Below are 19308 nucleotides of genomic sequence, written 5' to 3' on the forward strand. Positions count from 1 at the left end.
AACAGTTCATTACTTGCTGGTGTTATATCCTTTGCCTCAAACAAAAATCCACCAAGGGCATCATCCACACACTGGTCCATTCAACCAGTGTCTGTTCACTATACAGTCACTGTAGGCCAACACATACCTCGGGGAGCTAATGTCCAGGAGATGTAGTCTCTGTTCTCTGGGGATTTGAGCCACTTTTTTTCAGCCAGCAGTCATTCAGGGGACAGGAAAAAAAAAAAAAAAAAACTACAGAACACAGGATACTCTGGCACATGCAATGCTTCCATTGGAGTGAAGTAGACTTTCCAATGTGTTTACACACCTCGCCTTTGTGATGTTCAATTTCCTTTATTATTAGCAAGCATAGGAGAAATGTTTGTGATATTAGAATTGTACTACTCAACGGCCAATATGTTGAAATATTTTAAAGTACAGGGCTCCAACCTTCCTAATTATATCTATTCCTATTAGATAGGAATTAATTAGGAATATTACAATATTCCTAATTATAATTATATTTTTATAAAATACTGTGTACACTCATGATTCTGGTATCTCACTACCAGGTTAAAAAAAAAAATACCTGATTCTTCCTCAGAAATGATTTACTGAACATTTGCTTAGCCAAGTTGTAAATTGGGTTGCCCAAGCATCATGATCAAAAGTAACATTAATAACTCTAATAAGCTGGGCAGTGGTAGTGCATGACTTTAATCCCAGCACTTGGAAGGCAGAAGTAGGTAGATCTCTGAGTTAGAGGCCAACCTGGTTCATAGAACGAGTTCCAAGACAGCCAGGGCTACATAGAGAAACCCATTGCAAAGGTGGGGGGCAGTTAAGAGCACTTGTTGCTCTTTCAGAGGACCTGGGTTTGGTTCCCAGCACCCACATGACTTCTCATAACCATCTGTAACTTCAGTTCCAGGGAATCTGAGGGCCTCTTCTACCCTCCAGGCATGTCCATGGTGAACTTACATACACACAGGCAAAACATAATACATAAAAGGAAATCTTTTTTATGCTCTATTACGCACCAACAATAAATCAATCTTAAAGGACAGTCAATCTCCCTCTGACTGGTAAGTGAATAAGAGCAACCCTTTCTTAGAGCTGAGCACGAACAGAGTTAGGACTTTAGTGACTACCGTGAGCCAGGCACCACACTAGTCTTCCAGAATTGGGGAAAAAATATTATCTCCCACCAGGTTCTTAGTGAGAGAAGATAGATGGAAAGAAGATAGATGGAGAAATGGATGATAGATAGATAGATAGATAGATAGATAGATAGATAGATAGGCAATGGATATATAAATATGGGTAATAGATGATGGATGAATAGATATAGATGATAAATTAGATAGATAGATAGATAGATAGATAGATAGATAGATAATAGATGACAGAGTTTATTCATATATATGGATATGTGAATAAATGGACATATACAACATATATAATTTATTTGAGACAGAATTTCCCTGTTGCCTAAGCGGTCCCAGGATGTGAATCTTGCCTCAGCCTGCTGAGTACTGGGATTACAGGCCACATTACCACAGTGGCTCTTAGCAACTTGCTAATGAGAATCAGAACATCGCCTGCAGTAGCTAGCCAAGATGGCAAACTGGAAAGTGTTAGATGTATTCCCACTTTATTTAATGAGTTGACCTCCATGTGACCCTTCCTCAAGTCCTGCAAACCCTCCTCACATGCCCATCCATCCATTTATTTATTTATTTATTTATTTATTTATTTATTTATTTATTTATTTATTTAAGACAGGGTGTGTCTGTGTAGCCCACAACTCACTGTGTAGACCAGAGTGACCTCAAGCTCACAGGGATCCTCAGCTTCCTAAGTGCTGGGGTTAAAGACATGCACTATCACGCCTGGCTAATAGCCTATAATTTAAAAAGCAGCAGTGAGACTGGAAGCCCCAGCACAGCTTATGCTAGATACCCATAGCTCCTCGTGGTAAAGTGTGTATCATTCTCATTGATGTCTTTCTTTGACCAGTAAGGATAAGATACGGTGACCACTTCAAATATCACATGGTGTGGGACTCACTTGTTTCTATGTGGTCTACTGATGTTTCCAACTTGGACTTCCTAATTCTGTTTCCATGTCTGTCCATTTGTGGAGGCTGCCACAGCAGTACCATAGCTGGGAGGGGGCACTGAACAGCAGCAATGCCTTGTCCATGGTTCTGGAGACTGGAAGTTGGAGACTGGGTGTTAGCAAGGTTCACTCCACGCTCCGATTTGACACAAATGATCAGCCTTGGTGTCCCTAAGAAATTTTCTTTCCTCCTATAAAGAGGGGATGAGCAGGAGGGTGAGACACAATGTACTGTAGTTATTTTCAAAAGCACACACTCTGTCCCTGACCCTAGGACTTAAATAAATTGAAGCTGACCTAGATATGTTGGCTTAGGGAAATTTACCAAAATTGGGAATGTTTGCAAGAGGCAAGAACAGTTGTTTAAAACTTGAACCCAGGAAGCACATGGCACAATGGCGGATCCCACAGTCATCAAGTCAGCAGCTAGGTTTTGCAACATTAATGTACCAAGCAGTGGCTAATGGCCACCACAGTGCCTGGAAATGCTTGGGGTGGGAATGTCTAATACTGTTTATAGTAATGTACACTTAAAAAATAATTAGATAAACACCTGATTGCAATCTCGTTGGGAGAGCTGCCAGTACATGCTCTCCTCCTATCAACCATGCAGGAAGCTACATCGCATAAGATCTCAGATACCTGAAGGTTCTTCATGAATTGAACTCTGTGGTTTTAACTCTTCATTTGCAAAAGGAGAAATACTGAGGAGGCCAACATGTGCACAGCTTGCTAGAGATGACAGTGAATCACTTAGCAATATCTTGAATGTAGATTGAGACACTGTTTTCTCTGCTACAAGTTTAATATGGGGACCAGAGAGATGGCTCAGCGTGTAGAACTGCTTTTGCACAAGCATGAGGACCTGAGTTCAGATCTATGGATCTCATTAAAATCTGGTTGTGGCTACGTATGCCTGTGACCCCAAATCTGTGGAGAGCTGGGACAGGAGGACTGCTGGGGCCTTTTAGCCACTACAAGGGGTTGTTTGGGTTTGCTTTCTGGGTTTGTGTTGCTCACAACAATGCAATAAATTCATCTAAAAACCACATCTCATATATCTTCAATCTCAATCAGCACAAACCAGGAGAACTGAAGAAGGGAAGATGACAGGGAAAGGCGCCCTGACTTACTTTAAGTCATGCTCAAGCAAACAGGTGGATGGCGACTCGGAGAGGCCCTAACCCACAGGAGGGAACAGAGGCAAGGCTCAGCTCATGGTGTTGATGGTCAGACTGTGTGAAGCACAGACACTTCGTAAACAGCTTGAGAGGAATGGCTGTCTAAGGAAAAAAAAAAAAAAAAAAACCACTGGAACGGTTTCTCACAGTGCATGCCAGATTGAATTCTAGAAGGATAGAAGATTTAAGGCTGGGAAATGGAAAAGTCAGAGTTCTAGAGTAAATAGGAAGAAGCTTCTCCGATAACCTCAGAATAAAATAGGCCTTTACAACATGATTTAAAAATCTAAAGACACAGGACATACGTTAAAACCTAAAAATCAACAGTAGCAGTAAAATAAAGTGAATAAAAACTAATGAAAGTTTGTATTGTCTTACAGAAAATGGAAACTCCCCCAACCCACTGTTCCTATCAAATGATAAGGGAAACAGGCAAATACGTGCTGTAGCGTGGACCCATGCCTCATGCCTTAAACTCCTTCTTACCTTGAAAGGTGGAATTGGGTGAAGGCAATCATTCTTCCATTAATAAGTACAAATCTAAACTTTGCTTGTGGATCAGATATAAGCACTCAGCTATGCCCCCCCCCCCCAGTGCCATGCCCACCTGCCTGCTGCCATGCTTCCTGACATGCTGGTCATGGGCTCTACTACCCTCTGGAATTCAATTTAAATGTTTCTAAGTTGTCTTGGCCACAGTGTCTTTTATCACAGCAAGAAGAAGAAGAAGAAAAAGAAGAAGGAGGAGGAAGAGGAGGAGGAAGAGGAAGAAGAGGAGAAGGAGGAGGAGAAGGAGAAGAAAAGGAGAAGGAAAAGGAGAGGAGGAGGAGGAGAAGGAGAAGGAGGAGAAGGAGGAGGAGGAGGAGAGAAGAAGAAGAAGGAGAGGGAGAGGGAGAGGGAGAGGGAGAGGGAGAGGGAGAGGGAGAGGGAGAGGGAGAGGGAGAGGGAGAGGGAGAGGGAGAGGGAGAGGGAGAGGGAGAGGGAGAGGGAGAGGGAGAGGGAGAGGGAGAGGGAGAGGGAGAGGGAGAGGGAGAGGGAGAGGGAGAGGGAGAGGGAGAGGGAGAGGGAGAGGGAGAGGGAAAGGGAGGAGAGGGAGAGGGAGAAGAAGTAGTAGTAGTAAACAAGACATTCCCTGTGTCTTGCTTCAGTGACTTTGCCAAAAACTAATTGAGGGTTGTGGATGTGACAGAACATTTGCAGAGCATGATCAAGGCCCTAGGGTTCAGTCCCCAGCAGCCCATCCCCCCAGAAGTAAACAACTGACTGTACATGTGCGTCTTCCTAGAGGCAGCATTCTAGTTCTTTGCTCTGTGTAACTACCCTTCTGCCCGTGTCACACAGCAAGGGTGTCACATGGTGCAGACACCAGAAGTTAAAAGAAGACCTGAAACTATGTCACAACCTTCTCCTTCTCTTTAAATATGCTAAGACCTTTAATCCTTATACATTCCCAGTTAGGTTTGCCAATGTCTAGAAAGGTTTTCTTGTTTTGTTTGAGACAAGGTACTCTGTAGCCTGATATGGCACAGAAATTACTATATGGCCAAAAATGACTTTGAACATTTGATCCTCTTTTCTTCATCTCCAAAGAATTGGGATCGCAACCCTTTGCCATCACAACCAGTGTTACAGGGTGCTGAGACCCAAACCAGGGCTCCATGCATGCTAAGCAAACACCCTGCCAACTGAGCCACACCCTCAGCCTAATATCTAGAAACTTCTATTGGAGTTTAATCAAATTCATATGTCAACTGAGAGAGTGATCACCTCAGACTGTTGAGTCCTCCATTCCATGAAAACACTACATCTTTCCATTCACTTATGTAAAAGGAATTATAAATTCTAGCTAGCCTACATAAAATAATACACCCCAGGTATTTTATTTAAAAGCCGTAAGCCTAGATTGGACAGATCTAACACTATACTAATTCATTCCCCAACTACAAGACCACTTGTTACTTGCTGTTTCTCCTGGTCATGTGCTCATAGTCCATCTCCTCTCATGGCAGCCTCCTCCACCTCTGTGTCCTCTCTTCTCTCCTTTTGGTCTCTTCTGAGACCCCTCACTCAATCCTCAAACCCTACCTCCCTTCCTCCACTGCCCAATCACAGGCTCTAGCCTTTTATTGATGAGTAAAATTGGGGAGCAAGGTTTACACAGCATCACTTGGTATAATGAGGGGGCAACCACATCTTGGAAGCCGTATTTAGAATTTAAATACAAGCAGTACCAGACCAACCTGCGACACACTTAGGCCCTGTTTTTAAAAATGGTTCTGAAAACTGAACCTTAGGTCTCATGTATGCGGTGCAATTGACCTAACAATGAACTATACCCAGCCCTCATTCAGCCATTTTAGGATTTCTCTCAGTAATTTTCTGTGGTTTCCCATATCCAGCAGTATTTATTATCAAATTCATTCACAAATCTCTTTAATCTCCAGGAGTGACAGGGCATTTTAGAAGTTTTCTCTCTCCCATGGATATGGGTAGTCAGATATCAATCCCCACAGATCAGACTTGAAATCATTTTAGAAATGACTTGCCTAAAACCCCAAGTAACAGAAGGAATCTCTACCTGCCAGTCAATGCCTGGGATGATCCTTAAGCAAGAACAGTTGGATTTAGCTATAGCAGCACAGACGTTTGAGAGGGGAATGTCTCTAGGGCAAAATGCACAATCTTACAATTTACAGAGTTTTTGTTGTTGTGGGTTTTTTTTCTACTACAGTCTGCTATAACTTTTGTTGACTAGAAAATCATTATTCCAATCTTTAAAAGAGTTGTTGGTCAATCTTCCTTAGTGTAAGTCCCAAATGAACAGATTTCAGCTGTATATATCTCAGTGTGCTGAGGCCTGGAGAAGTTTACTGTCTATTAAAGATCTAGGCACCTAAGGTTCATGAAGTTATTCTTGGGAACAATAACGATTTAAGTGTCACATTACTAATACCGTATTATTTCCAACCACAATGAAAATCCTATAACATTTTGCTACAAATACTCGGATAAAAGCAACTGGAATCATCGGTGAAATGACTAATCACTAGCCTATCCCCTAACAGTACAGGCCCTCATTGTACATGTTCCCCAAGAGAAGGGGTGATGTTCTGATTCTATACTCCTTCTGTAATAAGTCTGTTCTGTTTTACAAATCTGAGATGTTTTTAAAACCACAAAATAATCCAATCAACAAAGCAGATATTAAGACAAAGAAACCTGTGGCCTTAAAATTTTGCAAATCGAAAAACTGCCTCTGGCCCACACTTTTCCAGTGTTTTTAAACTGTGGTACACAGTTTAGGGGTGTACTGAGGTGGTGTGTAGGGGAAGATGAGAACCAGTGAATGAAATCACAGAATCACAGGCCTTATCATAACCTGCCAATTTAAAAAAAAAATGCATTCAGGTCCCAGATCCTTTGGCAAAAATAACTCTCATTTTCAAGAATAGAAAGTGTTAGGGGGGTTTCAGATCTTCTTACAAGAAATTTCCATCCACTGGATGTGAATTTTACTTTTCATTCAAATACACAACATGTTTTGATACTGAAAACTTCCCAAGAAGACGGGAGCTATTCTGCACACTCTGAGTCATGGTTTTACTCTGACTGCTGAGCATGTGCTCCCCCTGGCTCTTACTAGAGAGAATCACTGAAGTCTTTAGATCAAAAGGAAATGATCGGAACATCCTGTCTGGTTCTCAGTTCTGTAGGAAATTGAAAGGCAGCAGGTCTACAGTTCTGAGTATAACCAGCAGATTCAAGGAACCTCGGGCGCAACACTGTCAGCCTGAAAGCCAGGCTCCTCTGAGCCAGAATGAGGGTCAAAGGACCCGATGTTTACATGATTCTGGAGGTTTTCTATAGGAAAAAAAATGCTTGCAAATACAAATTAAATCACAAACACAGATGCTTATCTAGGGTGAAAAAAACATTGTGAATTATAAACTTAAGAAGACTAAAAAGTTCACAAAAATTACCACCTGAATAGAATACATTTTTATCAACTTCCCAATACATTTCTCTAATGCTCCTTCCTCTGTACATTTTAACTAAAGACTTTTAAAGTCATTTCTTCCTAAGAAGAAATATATAAGGTATATATTTTAGTATACATGTATACAATGTGTCAATATATTATATATTAAAATATATACATGTATATATTATATTTTTATTATTTCCTATAGAAAAAACAGAAGTTTTCTTTGAGTGTGGTCAATACTGAGATTCCTTTCAACATTTCACGTTTAGAGGGATTTAATTGCTTTAGCTTTTGAAGTTGGTAGTAACATGTAGATGTTATGGACCATCAGTGTAGAAAAATCTGTCATTTATTTTTCATACATGAGCCAGAAAACCTTGGAAGCTATCCACAGACCACATTCTGTTGCTTGTCTGCCTTTCATGTCTTTGGCCACCTCTAAATACCAAATTTCTCTCTATTCCAACCATTCTGTGGAACTGCTCACTTGCAGTAGAACCCACCAACATGTGCCCGTGAATTTCAGAATTAGCATATCCAGAACAGAACTCTGGGCTTCTCATCCCTCTGACAGCTACCTGCATCTCAGTGAATTGTGTGTTTGTTTTTATTTCACTTGAGTTGGAAGTATGGCGACTATCATGCACCCGTCTAGTCCTCCCATATCTAATGCTTTACTAAATGTTCTAGTGTCATTCTGTTTCAGGGACAAATACCATGACCAAAAGCAACTTAAGGAAAAGGTTTATTTCATCTTATAGATTAGTCCATTGTTGAGGGAAGTCAGGGCAGGAAACCAAGCAGGACCTTAAAGCAGAAACCCAAGGAGGAATGCTACTTGCTGGCTTGGTCACAGACCCATGCTTAGAGATACAGCCTGGGAACACCTGCCAAGGGAATGGTGCTTCCAGCAGGGGACTGAGCCCTATACATCAATGACAGCAACCAAGACAACCTGTCCCCTATAGACATGCCCCTAGGCCAATTCGATCTGGGCAATCCTTCAATTGATTCCTTCTCTGATGACTCTAGACATGTCATCTCAAGTTAAGAGTTAAAGCTAAAACACAGTGTTATCTTAAATCTCCAAAATATCCCCAACACCCCTCTTCTATTTTCTCTGCTGTTTCTAGCTCCAGACCTGTGCCCTCTTTGAAGAACTACATGCCTTCTTAACTAGTATTTTAGCATCCATTCCAGGCATCCATTCTTCACACAGCAATTAACAATCCTGTAAAATCAGCCCAAGTCATCTCATTTTCCCTAAAACTCCTCTATGACTCTCCTGTGTCCACACCTCCTGTCCTATGAAGGCCTGCCGATCTGACTGTTCACCACCTCCGACACTCTCAAAGCTCTCTCCTCACTCTCCCCCCCTTGGAACTCCTAATTCTGGCCATCCTGCCCTCCTTCAGTTCCTCAACATAACAAGCTTGCTTAGAAGCAGTGACTTGGCATCACCTTCTGCCTGGTCTGCTCTCCCAGCAAACCCCATGTGGCTGAGTCCTTTCTGTGTCACATGGGTCTTTGTTGAATATTATTTCCTTGGGCCTTTTCTACCTTTTAATCCAAGGCAGCCACTTGGGACGACCGTCCGTAACATCTCGTGTTTTCAACTAAGCACTTCTGCTTCACTAACATTTTCTTCCTTTTCCGGTTCACTCGCCTATTATCTGACCCCCAATATTAGGTAAAAAGTTCCATGTTTCTCTAGTGCTCATGGGTATACCTGGTTCTGGGGAGCTGCTCAGTGTGTGCTGAACAGTGACCTTCCCAAGCTCTCTTCTGTCTTCTGTTATCTGAACCTGGAAACATTTTGAAGCTGCACTCAGTTGCTCAAATTATTCACACCAAAAAAAGGAAGATGCTCCTTCCTTTTCCCGGGTAAAATGCATACTTCTGCTGCTGATGCACTCAGCAAACTGCATCTATTGGGCAAGCGTACAGACACCAGTGGGACCTAATCCCTCAGTAAGCACATGGCCTCCCTGCGGGGAGCAAATATGCCCATGAGTCCTACTCAGTGCCTTGTGGTGAGCAAAAGATGGAAATGTGACTGAAGGCCAGAGGAGCATGAGCCAGAAGACCAGAAAGGTCTTCGTGGAGACAACCATGGGAGGAGCTGAGATTTGAAATATGAGCGGAACATAAGCTGGGAGAAGGAACGAGGAAGGAGCACTGAGCAGCATGGCAGGGAGATACTGACCGAGTCTGCAAGGCAGTGCTATAGCACTTGTGGTCGGAAGGCAGGCAGGAAGCTGACAGTGCTGTCTGTGTTGTGGTGTAAAGACCCTGAACCTGTGGCCAATGTGGTAATGGGAATTGGGGGGTAGGAACCGGCATGGTCAGAGCCGGATCTCATCTCAGTTGTGACATTCTGTGGCTCCAGAAGGCAGATAGGAGTAAGACAATCAAGCAAAGGCTGGTAAGGTGCAAAGACAGATGACCCAGGTGTGGTGGCACACACCTTGTAGGCCCAGAACCTGGGAGGCTGAGGCAGGATGATTTTGAGTTTGAGACCGGGTACATAGGGACACTTTATCTCTGAAAATAGAACATATTAAAAAGAATAAAGAACCATTTAGAAGGCAAAAAGGAAACAGTACTGTGTGGTTATTGAAATGGGGGGGTGGGTTTTTGCAGGAACCTTTCCTGCCCATTGTATTTGCAATGGAGCTCTGTGATTGGTCAGTAGAAGAGGTAGGTGGAGCTGGGAATTGGGAGGAGGAAGGAAAGAGGAAGGAGAGATAAAGAAGGAGAAGAAAGATGGCAGGAGACGTCTGTGTCTTTAAGAGTCTTGGGTAGTTATTCATGTCAAAAGGTTAGATATTGGGTAACAACTCTAATTATGTGGGCATCTTCTGTATTGAGTATTTGCTGATATATAAATCCACTGGATAATCTTTAAGCATTAAGAGTCTTCATTCTACTGGGTACCATGAGCACCGTGGATGTAGTGGTGGATTGAGCTGAGCACTGTGAGGGTGGCAGAGTTGTCCTAAGAGCCATAGACTCCACAGAGCTGACTGGCAGGGACAGCAGCCACGCTTACGACTCATGGAGCTAGCGCTCCTGGGCTGGCACCTCAGCCACAGATAGTATGAGAACATACAGAGGGAGTGTGGCTGTGGTACAGCTAGTGAAGCTGCCACTTTTTCAAATACTTCTCCCTACGGGAGGTGGGGGGAGGGTGAGAAGCAGAAAAGGAGACAGCAAAGGAGGTAAGAACCAGGAGGTTCCAGGACTGGGAGACCATGAGCATCGTGAGCTGATACTGTGTGCAGTGATGGGATCAAACAGACCAGCATTCAATCCTACCTGTCACTGTCCTGCTTATGACCTTGCTAAGGTCCTTTAAGGTATCAGTTCTGCCTGACAAATGGGAATGTTAGAATTTATATCATTACAACTAGATGACATCACATATGTAAAGTATGGAGCATAGTGTCTGCTGTGTTAAAATTCCCATTATGACAAAACTTCAAAACCTGTGTCCCTGAATGTATAGCTTCCCTTTCTCCTGACTATAGGGGAGCTATTCATCCTCTTGGTGCAAAAGGGCCCATCTCTTAGCTATATCGTTCCAATTCCTCCCTTCCTGCCCTGCATCCTCCCCACTCCCATTGAGCCACTCCTTACAAGCATCTACAATATCAAATGTCCCATCAAAACCAGAACATTTTCTCTTCATCTAACTCATCTCTGTGATTGGACCACTTCTATTCCTTCACAGTAAGCCTTCTTAGTCACAATTTTCTCTCCTCCCACCCACCCACTTATTTTTTTTTTTTTTTTTTTCAATCAGCAGAGGTTTATTGGAGAGAGATGGCTAGCCAAGGTCAAAACTGCTCATCCATGCAGGAACAGAATTTTGACAAAAGGCCAGCAAGCTGAGGGGTTTTTTAATAGCATGGGGTGGGGAAAGGAAGGAATTTTCGCACAGTTACACATGATTGGTTGTTTTACAAATTTTGAACATAAGCAGGCTGTAACACTGGGAAAACCTGGGGGGGGGGGGCGGGGCGGGTAACCAAGAACAGTGGAAAGTTAGCTACTTCTTGGAACCACCCAGATGACTTGCATCTTTCTCTGTGGTCAGGAATGTCTTCTTGCTTTGGGCCTTCCCCACCCTGAGGGCTTAAGGAATGTTATTCCAGCAAGTGTCCTCTGATTCAGGGATAATGCCCTCCACCTGGAATGTGTCCCAGGGCAGTGAAAGCCTGAAATCTTATATTCTGTTACCTGCATTCTCTTGCTCAGGTTTAGGGTAAAGAAAAAGCCTATATATATTTCATAAAATGGTCTTTATAATTTTTCACTCTACATCCCCCCATTTCCTCTAATGAAAAGTTTTTAATCATAAAAACTTAGACCTCAGTATCATCATAGCTATCATTTTCTTGACCCAAGTGTTCTCCACCTATGAATGTTAGAAACGGTGGCTCCTTCCCTCTCCCTCAAAGGAGTTCCTTCCTTAACCCAGGCAACCAGACTTTCTGCACTTTTCCATCTTTGCCCACTCCTTTTTCAGTCTCCTTTGCTAGTTTTCTCTCATCCTTCTGAGTTATAGCAGAAGTTCCCAGGGGCTCATTCTTCTTTCTCTACACTCCTTCAGTGATCCCACCATTCATTTACAACTCTAAATACCATCTCTGTGCTATCGAGTCAATAATCTTTCTCTTGGCTCTGGACCAATCCCCCAAGACTTTACACTCCCTACCCATCATCTACTTAGTTCTCCCACGTGTATGACAAATGCACATCTATTTTGATGACCCTGAGTTTCCAATACCCACCCCAAAACCTGCTCTGCTCCAGACTTTCCTAGTAATGGCAATTTGTTCTTCCAATCACTCTGGCCCAACAACCTTAGAGTGGCCTCTACCTATGACCACCAATCAGAACAATCATAATTTAGGAATAACTGTAAAGGTTTAAAAGGAAACAATATTTTTTTTAAAATCCAACCTCACTAAAATCATACAAGTTGTTTAAAGGTGCTGGAGACTGGCTGGTAATGGCCAGGGTGTAAAGTACTAGAATAGAAACCCTGGAAGGGGAGAAACAGAAGATGATGGACCTGGAAGTCTCAACTCTGGGACACAGTGCACAGAGACACAGAAACCGAGATTGATGCAATCAGTAAGAGGAATCTTTATTCTGATTCGTCAGGGTCACTTCACTCCCACAGGAGGTAGTACCCCGAATTTCTGAAGTATACACCTTTTATACTTTAACATAGGCAAACTTTAGCAACAACAAAGATGTTTAAAGCTAACTGGACACTTTGCTTAGCCTTTAAACTTATTGGCCACACTCACTCAGGCAATTATTTCTGGTGGACTATGTTTATCCAGGGCTGTGAAGGACACAGTTGGTTACTAATCAGTACATTCTGTGGGTTTTTCTCTGAATAGTTTTTTTTTTTTTTTTTTTTTTTTTTTTTTTTTTTTAACTCTCTCCCTCCTATCAGGATGGCTTGACCAGCAGGGTGGTTTTGTCTCTAATCCGCCCTTTCTGCTCTGTACCCTTGGTTGTTATGTTGAGAGTTTATCAGGGTGGTCTCACAGAAGTAGTACAGAACTTTCTGTTGCTTCTCCTCTTCAAAGATTTTGTTAGTTCCTGTGCAGGGCATTTCGGCCAAGCACAAAGCTATGACCTGGAGCCTTTCTAATGTGGGGAGAGAAAAACTAGAGTTGAGACCCACAACCAAGGCTTGAAGGGACAGGGGCTGTAATGAAGACTGCCTGACAATTTGCATGACTTTTAATTGGAGTTACCTGCTGAATTCTAAGCTAAAATGGAAAAAATAAATATTCAAGTTCATCCAAAGATGGACATCTGCCAAACACCCTTGGCTTTCTTGGGGAAGATAGAAAGACCTATGATTTAGGATAACAGCAACCAGGAAAAACACAACAAAATGCAGATTCAAATTGTCTGAATCCTTTAAGGCCATTTTCTCCCACTCTTAACTGCCAGCTACAGTTAAGATCAAATCCTTAAGCTGGGTAAAGTACTTCAGCTGCTTGAGCACTTACCTGGCTAGTATGCTCGAGAACCTCAGGTTGATCCTTAGTATAAAAATATTTAGTTTAATCCTCTCTAGACAAAGTCAGCCAAAGCATTTGGGCAAGTTTTCTGCACATTGTGCAACATTTACCCATAGCCCTTTCCTTCTTTCCTTCTTGTTTGACCATGTTCAATCCATCTGTTTCAATCGTCAAGACAGCGCCTCAGCATCTCCCCAGATTATCTGCCACCTGAATGCTAGTCTCGGTTCAGGAAAACTGGGTAACAGTCTCCTCGCCTCTGCCACAGGGTAGTCTATTCTCAGTGAAGAAACCGGAGCAGGGTGGGTTCTTTTTAATCAAAGTGTCAAACTTCTACTCAAACCTCTTAATGGCTTTTAGCCCTGGGTGGGTTCTTTTTAATCAAAGTGTCAAACTTCTACTCAAACCTCTTAATGGCTTTTAGCCCTGGAGTAAATGCCGAAGCCTTCTCACTAACTTCCGGAACACGCAACATGGTCACTGACCTCATTTCCCCCTTTGTTCTCATGGATCCACCAACTCTCTTCCTGCTGCTTCCTTGATCTGGAATGTTCTGCCAGTCTTTGCTTTCATTACTTCTCCCCCTTCTCATCTTTGCCGGGATGAATGCCTCCTCCTTCAGCCTTCTCTAACCACTTTAAAATTCCCCCCTCCTTATACCTAACCCTTCATGATGCATCTTTCCTCTTGGTTCTTATAACATCTAAATTTTACTCCCTTGCCTTGTTTTTACGATTCATCTATTAAAAGATAAATTTCACAAAGGCAAAAATGTTTTTTTTTTAATTAAAAAAAAACACTTCTAAACCTTTAGTTTCCAATGACTGACATAATGGCATAAATCAAATACTCAAAACCCTTTGACCAAATCATTGCATTTCAGATCATCCAAGACAATCATCCAGAACACAGATATCCGGGATTGTCACCTGAGAGAGACTCTACACAAAAGATTTTACTAACATAAATATGAGTGCTGCTATAACCAAAGCAGTAAATGAGGTTGCCCAGGTTGTCAAAGAGAACCAGGCTGTGGGTAGAAACCTACAGAACTTTTAGTGTTATCACATTATTAATAAATCCCAGCTCTAGCTGGGATGGCACAGTTGGCTACCTACTCATTTCTAGGTAAATAACCAATTTGCTCCTCCTTCCTCCTGAAAAACAGGATGCTAAAACCCCAGGTTTTATTTCTGAACTTAAGTGAAAGAATGTTTTATTGCTTTCACTGTTTGGAATTGGTTTCTTGGTCCGAAGGGACAAAAACATTCTGATAAGCTGTTCAACATTTCTACAAAATAATGCCAACTTTTCTTTAGTGTTTTTACAAGTCATCTATATACACCCTCGTGGTTTTCTACATCTCAGACTTTTGAACCTCTGATCACACCTGCTTATTGTTAGTGTGTGAGTCTGAATGTTCTCTCCTACTGTGGGTTCTGGTGCACAAACTTGCTTTTAGCCTCTAAGCTATGGCCCCATCAGTGACATTCAAGGGGTACCTTTTCCTCAGATGCTAACCTCGACATTATATTCACTTCAATGTCACTTTCTCAAAAGATTTTTTAAAACTAGCCAGATCGAAAGTCTTCAGCAACGTCTGTCTATAGCATTTACCTCACACCTTTTAGTATACTTATAGAATGGTGACTGTGCTTTAAACTGCATTAACCGGGTACAGTTCAGTTCTAAGTACTGAAGCTTCAATTAACACTTTAAATCCTCACAAACCCGAAGGGATAAATTCTACTCCCATTTTGTAGACTGGGAAAAACAAGGCGTGCATGCACAAAAACTATAACCATTCGCCCACGTGTTGCTGGGCTAGTACCCTGCAGAAGGGCGATTAAAGCCAAGGCAGCACTTAGCTGCACTTAAGGTGTTAACTGCAAACCCACGTAATCACAAGGGATGCATACACTTACACAAAAAATTTCAACCTCTTTAAAGTTCTAAAATTAAATCCTAAAACGCTCGGCTCTTGGGCGCCTAAAGGATGAAAGTGTAAGGGAGCCCTGCTTCATCAACAACCTACCCAGCCCTTTCCAAAAGTTACATGTCTAAAGAATGGGACAAGTCGCCGTGATGGCCTAAGGTCCTCTAAAGGTGAGTGGAGAAGGCGGGCTCGGCAATCAGCGCCAGGTAGAGGAGGAGGAGGAACTGGGAAACAGGAGACAGCACGCCCCGCCCGCTCCGCCCGCCTCGCCCGCCCCAGCGCGTAACAGAGCGGGCAAACAGACTGCCAAGGGCGTGTCACCGCCCGGGTAGCGGGGAGCGCGGCGGCGTGGCAGGAGAAGAGACAACCGGGGACGGCCCTTGAAAGATCAGGAGCACATGGGCCTGCGGGAATGGCGCTGACAGCAGGCTCCGCGCCGGGCCAGACCGCGTTACCTTCGCCCCAATGGACGCCACCAACATCTGGGCGTCCCTGCCAGCCAAGCCGCCACTGCGCAGCCGCGCCCGAGGACCAGCAGGTGGGCGGGGCCACGAGTCGGATGTGCCCTTTACTACAGACCCTTCCGGAAACCCAGCTGGCCGGAACTGCCTGGAGTTCCTGCCTCCAGGCGGAGCCTCTGGTTGCTCGGCAACCCGTGGGAGCGCGACTGACTCGCTCCAAGTTCCCGGGAGAAACCCTAGGGTACCCGCGACCTGCTGCTGGGGCCCGCTCGCATCCCGCCCCCTTCCCCGTGAGCGGCAGTCTCTCGGGTCGCAGCATCCCTGCCCCTGGCACTACTTACACGTCTCCGGCTACAACGACTCCTTAGCCCCCACCTGCTTCAGAGCCCACCTTCACCAAAGGGGAGGCGACTCGACCCCCAACATGGCGTCGGCGGTGACAGACCGTAACCCTCGGGCGGCCGAGGCCTCAGGCACCTACACCTATACTAGCAGGCCCCGGGCCGTGGCTTGCCAGCGCCGCCGCTACCGGGATAGCATTTTGCAGCCGTGAGTGACCAAAGTAGCTCCTGTCTGGTCTCTGTTCTGCATCTCTTCTGCTTTCCCTTGTCTACCACATAACAATTATGTGGTTAAACCGAGGCACAGCTGGTCTGAGCCATGACATGTACACGAATGATTATAGACACCACCAAACCCCATACGGGGGCATTCACCTACACATTCTTTCGTAGTCCACAGTTCTGCCAAGTTGGTATCATCACTTCCATCATGCAGATGAGGAAAGTGAAGCACAGAGGATAGCATGTACCAAATGAGAGAGCCAGCCACATGAAGCCCTTCTTTCACACCAGTCTGGGTGGAATTAGGTTAGCCCTCCATTCAGGACCACAAAACATATCGTTACCCTAGTGAATGTTTGCAACCTGTATGTATAATAAAGACTACAGAGTTTATGGTTCTCAGAATTCTTTCAAGTTTTGGAATAGCGGGTCTTGAGAGTGCAAGCTTCATGGTAGCGGGCAACTCTATACCTTTTGCTCACCTGTAACCTTGCCTAACACATAGGAAGTTCTTAGTGTAAATTGAAGTGGTGGTTGAACACTTGTAACTCTGGGCCAGGCCTGAGACAGAAGCAGTAGGATGTCTGAATTTTTTTGTAACTAGTTGAGTTTTATGTTGAAGTAACATGTTGACTAACTTATCAGTGTCTGAAAGCAATGCAGAAACCATAGGAAATGTTTGATGAAAGTGGTTACTTACAAAGTAGATTGAGACTCTTAACCATAAGAATGGTTATCGTCCATGATACCCTTGTAAATAAACATATCCCAGGGTTACCCATTAGCTAAACTTTCTGGTTGAGTGACTATATAACCATGTCCAAAGAATCATTATCTTTATGTCAGTATGCCTCTGTCCTACAAAGTCCTTAGTCCAATCTTGTTCAAAAGCTTCTATATTGACCTTGACCATAGTAAATAGGTTTTCCAGATAACCTGTGGCTAGACTGGATAACAATGTGTTTAAAGGGAGCGAAATTACAAATTATCTTAATTAGATATATGACTGGGCTGAATCCCAGTATTATATTTAGATTTGAGAAGCCAGTTTCACCAACACGGAAATGGGAATATCTCATTTTTCCTCTGAGAAAGTTAAAATTTTAAAACCAGTACAAGCCAGATGTGGCTCTAGGGCTTCTGCCTTTTTGTAGCACAATAAATTATAAAACTAAAAAAAAAAAAAAATTTAGATACAGGTTTTCTTGTTTACAGACAAGACATTTTAATAGAGTGAGCATCCTGAATCTGGAAGCTTGAAGAATAATATATAATATATAATCTTTGTGTATGTGCATGAGAGTGTGGGGGTCAGTGGACCCCAGAAGAGGCCATCGGAGCTAAAGTTGCAAAGGGTTGTGAGCTGCTTACCATGGATGCTGGGAACCAAACTCTGCTCCTCTGCAAGAGTAGTATGGGCTTTTAACCCTTGAGCAGTCCCGCCAGTCCCCAAACCTGAAGATCTTTGCCACAATGTCACAGCAGAAAATTCCACATAAAACATTATGGTGATTAGTCCTAGTCAGAATACAGTACAGTTAAAATACTGTATGTCATTATCTCCAGGCTATGTATGTAGACATATATGAAGTATGTTTACATTTGAGTCATTTATATGCAAATATTCCAAACTGAGAAAAAAAAATCTGAAATACTTCTAGTCCCATGTATTTCAGCTAAGAGTACTCAGCAGGTTACAATCACATAGACACAGTTAAATTCACTCATAGGCTTGTGCCCAAACCGAAATGTGACAACCTTGTTTTACAAATCTCTTCATAAAGACCATGCAAACCTTCTAGTGAGTATTTTTAATTCAAAGAAATGAAAAAAAAAAAAATTGCACCATCCCTTTTATTTGGCAGTGACCAAGTGAAGCTTGGCACTATCATAGCAGACAGAATATTGATGGCTTCCTGGAAACATCCTCACATAATCCCCAAAACCTGCGAACGCATTACTACCTCATGTGGTAAAACGCTCTCATCCGTACAGTTAAATTTCAGATGATAAAATGGGGAGATTATCCTGAGTTGTCTGAGTGGGGCCCTATCTCAGTGAGCCCACACAAGTAAAAGTAGACAGGGAAGCTGAGGCAGAAGCTGTGAGGACAGAGCAGAGGCTGGAACAGGGCTCTAGTAGCCTCCTCTGTCTGGTTGCTATGATCAGGTACCACACAGGAGCAAACCTAATAGAGGAAGAGTTTCTTTTGACTTCCGGTTCAAGGGGATGTAGTTCATCACGGCAGGGAAAGTGACCTGGCTGTGGGCATCAGTCACAAAGCAAAGAAAGAAGAGTGCTGGTATTCAGCTTGCTTCCCCCTTTTATTCCGTATGGCACTCCAGACCATGGGATGATGCCATCCACAATGTCTATCCAGAAACCCAGCCCTACAGACAATGCTAGAAGGAAAACTCCACCCTAAGTAGGTTAACTACACCCATGAAAACACAGGAAATAAATAATTTTGCACCAGCAAAACCAAAAGAAGGGAAAAAACACACAACCACACACACAACCACCACCAAGAACAATAACAAAATAACAGGAATTCCATCATTTTATTAGCCGCTAACTAGACGGTTTAAACAAGTAGTTATAGGAAAGCAATGGGAGAGTGTATGTTGCTGTCTTAATGACATAAGGACTCTCTCACCTTCCGGTGGCCTTTTATATATCTCTGGAGGTAGACGGGGCCTGGCTGAGGGCTGCCAAGCTAGCAATGGCCTCACCCTTGCCTCAGCTGCTTCTCTTTGCCTTGTCTAAGCTAGGCCTTTCCTTCTGTACTGTTTTCTAGCTGTACATTTGGTATTGTCTATGTGTATAGTGATATATATTTGAGTTGTATATTTAATCATAATTGAAGTTCATTTTTTACATTTTCATACCAATGATGTAAATTTTCTTAGTCTAAATGTACAAAGAACTGAAGCCCTGTCCTGCAAGGTTTAACATACAGATGAAATTGTATGACTTTTTAATTCAGATTTAGAGACCTTGCAATGGGAATTGTTCCCATTTATTCA

At 43.1% G+C, this 19308-nt stretch overlaps 1 protein-coding gene across 3 annotated transcripts in view; it reads left to right on the forward strand.

The window, feature by feature from the left end:
- The first annotated feature begins 15510 nt into the window (after positions 1-15510).
- Positions 15511-19308, forward strand: part of Rsph3 (radial spoke head 3) — a 47730-nt gene continuing 43932 nt past the window's right edge. For all 3 annotated transcript variants that reach the window (XM_076926682.1, XM_076926681.1, XM_076926680.1), the window contains exon 1: positions 15511-16268. In XM_076926682.1, coding sequence (XP_076782797.1) covers positions 15724-16268 — 545 coding nt within the window. In that variant the 5' untranslated portion in view covers positions 15511-15723. The remainder of the gene's footprint in view (positions 16269-19308) is intronic.

This window comes from Arvicanthis niloticus, chromosome 28, assembly GCF_011762505.2.
Source record: "Arvicanthis niloticus isolate mArvNil1 chromosome 28, mArvNil1.pat.X, whole genome shotgun sequence".
In the NCBI taxonomy this organism is placed as follows: domain Eukaryota; kingdom Metazoa; phylum Chordata; class Mammalia; order Rodentia; family Muridae; genus Arvicanthis; species Arvicanthis niloticus.